General features: G+C 32.4%; 1 protein-coding gene across 1 annotated transcript; it reads right to left on the bottom strand.

Moving 5' to 3' along the window:
- Positions 1-451: 451 nt before the first annotated feature.
- LOC112743188 (signal peptide peptidase-like 2) lies at positions 452-2,337 on the bottom strand. Its single transcript, XM_025792396.2, has 6 exons — positions 2,060-2,337; positions 1,862-1,961; positions 1,649-1,755; positions 1,450-1,520; positions 1,158-1,241; positions 452-1,002 (listed from the first exon to the last, which is right to left on the bottom strand). The coding sequence occupies exons 1-6, from the start codon at positions 2,335-2,337 to the stop codon at positions 899-901; spliced, it is 744 nt and encodes a 247-aa protein (XP_025648181.1). The 3' UTR covers positions 452-898.
- Between the last annotated feature and the right edge of the window lie 4,722 nt (positions 2,338-7,059).

Here is a 7,059-nt window from a genome sequence, read left to right as displayed (position 1 = left end):
GCCAGTTGATTTGGGTTTCTAGTCCATGACCAAAAACTAGTAGATATAGTTTTTTATTTTAAAAAATAAATTGTACCAGTGCAACATCCAATTGAATATTCCTTTTTCTAGAAAAAAAATAACAATAATTACTCAATATCTAATTGAATCTATTTATAAACTTTATAAGTTAAAGTTGCTAATCGAGAATTTAATTAAACTATAGATACCTAAAATTAATTATTTATGTTTAATTCGATGAAAAATTTGAGTGATACCGTGTTATTGGCATTCACCTCTGAAATCAATAATCAATATTTACAACTTGAGTAAGACTACTTCATCACAGAATACACTTGGAAAATGAAATTTATCCAACTTCAATTTCAATTTTAGCTATAAGTAACATAACTATAGTCTTTCATCTTCATACAACAATTTTTGTTTTCGTTTTCTTTTTCTTTTTCTTTTTTCCCTTGTCACCATCCTCTGCGGGCTCCTTCATTGAGAGTTGACTGTGATGTCTCTTGCCTTATTGCCATTTGCTTGACAAAGACATCATTTTTGGCCACACCCTCATATAAGCAAACTTGCAGAAGATAATTACAAAAGAACACTATGTTCCCTAAGGCAAAAAACAATTGCCAAAGAGGAAGCTCTTAAATCTTCTTACTTCTTATCTCATACCATCTTCTATCTAAGAAAAAAATAAAATAAAAAATCTAATCTAATAAAAGTAATAGTATCTTAAAGTCTTAGCTGTTGATATAACTATAAAGTACATGCTAATAACATGATTTGGTTGAAATTTTTGTTACGACAGTTCCAAATGTTTACATAGTCTCCTAGAGTTTCTATTAGTCTCCTATTAAACCAACACCTATGGTACACTATACTACTATCCCTATTATCACTTCGTTCATTGTTGAGACTCTTGGTTATGAGGGCAAGGCATTTCTGGTTCCCCTCTTATCCATAAAAGATTGAGTTCACCTCTCTTCTTTTCTAATAACAAAAATGTGCCTGCATTTGAAGAAAACCAAGGTTTTAAAAACAATACAAGTTTTTGTAAATCACGATGACAACTCGTAGTAAGAAACATGCATAAAGTTTAACATTAGTTCTCAAAGGTGCCTTTGGCAGCCACCCGAACATGTTGAAATAACAATTGTACTAACCAAGAGTAAACGGGACGATATAAAGCAATGCTGGTTGACCATGCCCATCCATCAAGTTCAAAGCAACATATGTTAGAAGGAGACCTGCAGATCAAAGTTCAAGAGAATGATGTAAAGACACCAAGCAAACAGTGATCTCAATTCTCATCTACATCCTAATTCTGGTCCGAAAGTGAGCCGGCTCAATTTTGTAACAAAGTAAATAAAGTCCAAAAGTTTTTATGGAAAATTACCCTTTGACACATCCTACCAACTAAAGTCATACCAAGAATCAAACATAGAAATAGCATACCTAAACCGTAAGCACTCATTGCCCACACGAAGTATCCAGACCGAAGGTTCCTCTTTGCCAACCAATCATACCTGTAAATTTATCGGTACAATAATTAAGTCCAGGAACCATTAAAATGAGACAAGGGATTCTTTTCATTTATGTAGTGATTAAAGTGTTTAAACTAGGGAAGACGAATATATATGACTTTCGTTTCGACCTTAGTGAAAATGCGACTAGAAGCCCCGATAAGATTATGTCCCCAAAACCAATTATGCTAAGCAGCATGGGGATACCATCTTCTCCACTCCTATCGCCTCGAGCTACCTGTACATAAGTGAAAATGTTTCATTAATTCAAGTGGAAGAAATGCATCATGTTTATGAGACCAAAATCGAGCTTAGTAGAGAATGAAATAGAAGGGAACACTCACCACTATCATTACGCTCTCATGGAACCACCACTTAGAGACAAATACCCAGAAGATGCCATATAGAAAGGCGCAACTAAGAAGAACAGTTTCTATTATTCTTCTATCAGTTCATCTCTATTCTCTGAGATGGTGTCGAGGTGAGGCCTCCAGAGAGTAAGACGGCTGCTGGTGCTTGTGTGAGTGGAGGTGGAGACCTACTGATCTACTGCTGCAGCGTGTTGATTGGGAGGGGGAGGGAGGGGAACGAGGAAGTAGATGTTGCCGCGATAGAGGTCAGCGTGGGGAGGAACGATGAGAAGGTTGGAGGGAGAATATTTCTTGAGGATATGGTTAGGATGAGCTCTCATGACTTCAGCAACGTTGATGGTGCGAGTAGTGAGCTCTTCAATTCTGCCATTGGAGTGAACTATACGTATCACGTCCAATGCCCCGCATGGTAGGATGCATGATATGCATCCCCTTATGCTATTCTTCATTATTAAAGCTAAACTCTTGTGTAATTACTTAAAGAAACTCTTAAAAAAGGCTTGAATCCGCTTGTGGGATTAGGCGATATAGATATCACAGAATAAATTTTAAGGTAAGACTGGTTTTTTCTTAGGTGATTGGGTAAAGTTTAATAGTTCCAAGCTAAACGTACTAAATCAATTAGCTTTCCAAACCAAAGTAGCGGACTTAGCACACGTTGCTTAAAGTTGACGTATGATAAAAGAACCTCCATTTCCTTGGAGAAGAAGATGGGGAAGCTATAAGAGAGAATCTGCGCGCATTTTGGAGAAGAAGATGCAACCGTATAATGTTAAACCAAAATATATATAGAAAAAGAGTTAGCTAGAAAAAGATGCGGGTCACATAAAGAGAAAGAGAGAGAGTGAAAGGGAATGGGAATGGCCAATGGGAATGGACTTTTCAAAGTTTTACTTTTACTCTTTTGTTAGTGTTACTCATCCTATAAACTATAAAGTTCTTGTTGCTTCCATCACCCCACATAATAATAATAATAATAATAATAATAATAATAATAATAATAATAATAATAATAATAATAATAATAATAATAATAGTACTACCCTTCCAATATTAATATTTTATACACATATTAACACCTTAATTCTGCCATTGGAGTGAACTATACGTATCACGTCCAATGCCCCGCATAGTAGGATGCATGATATGCATCCCCTTATACTATTCTTCATTATTAAAGCTAAACTCTTGTGTAATTACTTAAAGAAACTCTTAAAAAAAGCTTGAATCCGCTTGTGGGATTAGGCGATATAGATATCAGAGAATAAATTTTAAGGTAAGACTGGTTTTTTCTTAGGTGATCAGGTAAAGTTTAATAGTTCCAAGCTAAACGTACTAAATCAATTAGCTTTCCAAACCAAAGTAGCGGACTTAGCACACGGTGCTTAAAGTTGACGTATGATAAAAAACCTCCATTTCCTTGGAGAAGAAGATGGGGAAGATATAAGAGAGAATCTACGCGCATTTTGGAGAAGAAGATGCAATCGCATAATGTTAAACCAAAATATATATAGAAAAAGAATTAGCTAGAAAAAGATGCGGGTCACATAGAGAGAGAGAGAGAGAGAGAGAGAGAGAGAGAGAGAGAGAGAGAGGGAGGGGGGAATGGGAATGGCCGAATGGGAATGGGCTTTTCAAAGTTTTACTTTTACTCTTTTGTTAGTGTTACTCATCCTATAAACTATAAAGTTCTTGTTGCTTCCATCACCCCACATTTACACCATAATAATAATAATAATAATAATAATAATAATAATAATAATAGTACCCTTCCAATATTAATATTTTATACACATATTAACACCTTACTTTATATTCCTATACATTTTTCGTATAGAAAATTTTTAAACATTCTTAAAATATTAATATAATTTTAATTGTTAATGTCAATTAATAAATAATGTATACTTTTTATAATTAAAATTAATGGTTAAAATTGCTAATACATATATATTTTAAAAATATTTAAAATTTTTCCTATCATATAATATAATCATCATAACAAAGTTGATCTCTTCTTCTAAATAATCACATAATATAATTATATATAAAGTTTAACTTAATTTCACATAAACCATATATATAGTCAAATTAACAAAAGTGTAGCGCTAACTATTTTAACTAGAAGTGATACAAATATAAATATATATAATTAAAAATTTAATTTTGATATATTTTTATGGAAAGTTTTGGCTAATTATGACTGAAAATTTTTTGTTACCAAATTTTTTTCCATCACAATATATAGTGTGAGTGAGGATGCCAAATTCAAAATAAACGGCATTTATACTTAAAATCTTATCGTAACGGATAAGGTTAAAAGGGATTCTAACTGTATTGAAAGAAAACCTAATAAATTAAAACATGGAGAGATCATTTTTATTTTCTCACAAAATCTTAAGAGTAATAGAAAATACGAAAATTTAAAAAATTAAAAACTCTAATTAAAAGTGAACTGATTATAAAACCTATTGCACAGAGATAATCTTAAAAATGGAATCCGAGATATGATGCTTAAATAAGTCAAACAAAACCACTTGTGCCCGCTTGGACATTGTACTTTGGAGGACTTGGAAGAGTCAAAATTGTTGAATTGTCCTCAATAACCTCTTGTGAGTGGTGACATATTCCTTCTCTCATTTTAAGATAAAGGAACCTTAATTATTTTCCCTCATAAGCCAATGGTCAACGGAAAAAAATAAATTGAAAACTAATTATCTTGAAAACCTATAACCTCTTGATTTTTTTCTGATAGTATTGAACCCCGCTTGATTTTGTTTCAGTCTATATATTGGGCTAGTCTAAGTGCTATTACTAATTTTCGCATTAGTATACTTTTCGTTTTATTTTCTTCGTATTAAGTGTTGTCAGCGAACAGAGAAAAAACTAGCATGAGTATGGGCAATAAGAGAAAAAGGAAAAAGAAAAGGAAAAGGCTGTTGTGTCATAGAATTCTCCTTTTATTTGCACTAGTGGAATTACTTGGTAACTGTAGGACTATCCTTAATCTGAGATGCTATGCTTCAGATATTTTTCAATTAGAAACTAATCTGATCTAGGTTTTTCTCCCTCTTTCTTGTACTGATTACTTTTTTATAATAGGTGTTTGGCTCTTGGTACAAAGCGTATGGTTAATATGGAAGATAAATGCAAGTGAGTTTTAGAATAAAAAATGTAGGGAGAGAAAAAAAATATATATATATAAAGAGAAAAGAAGAAAGCGTGTGTATTGTGGGTAGGAAAGGGAAGGATGTGGATAATGAAGAAGAGCATAAGGGGATGCATATCATGCATCTTGCCATGCGGGGCACTAGACGTGATACGAATAGTTCACTCCAATGCTAGAGTTGAAGAGATCACCACTTGCACCATCAAGGCTGCTGACGTCATGAGAGCCCATCCTAACCATGTCCTCAAGAACCTTTCTTCCCCCAATCTCCTCATCGTTTCTCCCCACGCTGACCTCCGTCGCGGCAATATCTACTTCCTCGTTCCCATTCCTCCCCTCCCAACCAACACGCTGCAGCAACATATCAGAAGCTCTCCACCCTCACTCACACAAGCACTAACAGACCCTGCCGTCTTATTCTCTAGAAGCCTCACCTCGACATTATCTCTGAGTCGCTGCTGCCATCCTCTCGTAGAATTTTTGGTCTTGCTTTGTATTGTATAATATTCATTATATAGAAATAGTATTGTATTTATTTTGGTCTTATTTTGTTACTTTAATGATAGATTTTTTGGGCGTTGAACTTTTGCATGCAAAGTAGTTAAAGATTAGCCACCGGAATGAGTAGTCAAAGATTTATTTGAGAGTCCATTGTGTTGAGGCAAACTTGATCCATTTAAATTACATGTGCCATGGCGACACCTAATATAAATTCAGCACAGACTTTGTTTTATGTTTATTCTTGTTATGTGTTCATGCAACATTAGTCTTTGCTTCAACCTCAAATGTATGACACTTTTCCCTATCTCTCTCTCATACTCTTTTTTTTTTTAATAAACTATTTTTATCACCAATTTTCTCTTTCAAGCTTAGTTATATTTTAAAAGTTGTTGAAATAGAGTTTTTATTTTACAAATTGAAAAAGTATAAGAACCAATTTTTAAGTAGTTAATAATAGTAATTTTTTTAATTATTTTTTTAATTTTTATTTTTGGAGAATTGGTAATTTAAAATTAAAATTTACGGTATATAATTTAAGAATTTAAAATTTAAAATTAAAAAAATTAACTGGTATTGGTGAAAAAATATTGACTTCTTAACTCTTGTCTCTTACAAATTAGAAAATAAAATTTTCACATTAATTTTTCTTGATTTAAAATTTTAAATACCGTTTTTTTTTAAATACCTCTATACTATTCTATTACTATATTTTGGTAGAGTACGGAAACAAAGAAAGAAAAAGCCAACAGCAAAGCTCCATCCTGCAGAAAGTTGGGTACCACTTCAGAGGGGTATGAGAAGTTTTCATTTAATTTTCAAGATTTTCAAGTTAATGAGAAGTTAACAATAAGGAGGGCTTTGATTAACCAGTGTTTTTTCCTCTTCCTCCTAATCTATGTCAATAATTTTAACAGTTATATATGAAGATCAATTTATTTTGAATATCATAAATAATGTTTACTTGTGACACCAATAAAATTCAAGAACAAATAAGAAAATATGTCTGTATAGTGTATATGTCCTTGTCTGTGGACATATCAATTAATGTATGTCAAGAACTAACGTGCTTCCAACAACTATCAATATTGAGTTATTCCTTGATTTCCTTAATTAGTATAGAAGTGCAAGGAAAAACATTTTTTTCTCCATGTTTTATTATCTTTTATAGATTCATTAAGCGTGATATTAGAGAAAAATATTAAGTGATCAATATTTTAATTTTTTCTTGATTTGTCTTGTATTTAAAATTAGTACTAAGCAACTAAGCACAATTATGTATGACAAATGCAGTTGAATGAAAACCACATGATGGATAACCAAAAGTTTAACCTTTCTTAAGTGAAACATCATTTTTTTTTATGGATGCTATTCGATCAATAGAGTAAACTAAAGTACCAATGTTTGATCTGATTTAGCTAAGCACAAATTTAATGTTTTATCCAGGTCTCATAAAGATGAGGAATAAAGATAGATTCATGATGGTAAAACTTAATTCATGATG

This window comes from Arachis hypogaea, chromosome 14 (assembly GCF_003086295.3).
Source record: "Arachis hypogaea cultivar Tifrunner chromosome 14, arahy.Tifrunner.gnm2.J5K5, whole genome shotgun sequence".
Taxonomy (NCBI): Eukaryota; Viridiplantae; Streptophyta; class Magnoliopsida; order Fabales; family Fabaceae; genus Arachis; species Arachis hypogaea.
The sequence above is the reverse complement of the archived record's forward strand: the minus strand, read 5'-3'. Positions and strand labels throughout refer to the sequence as shown.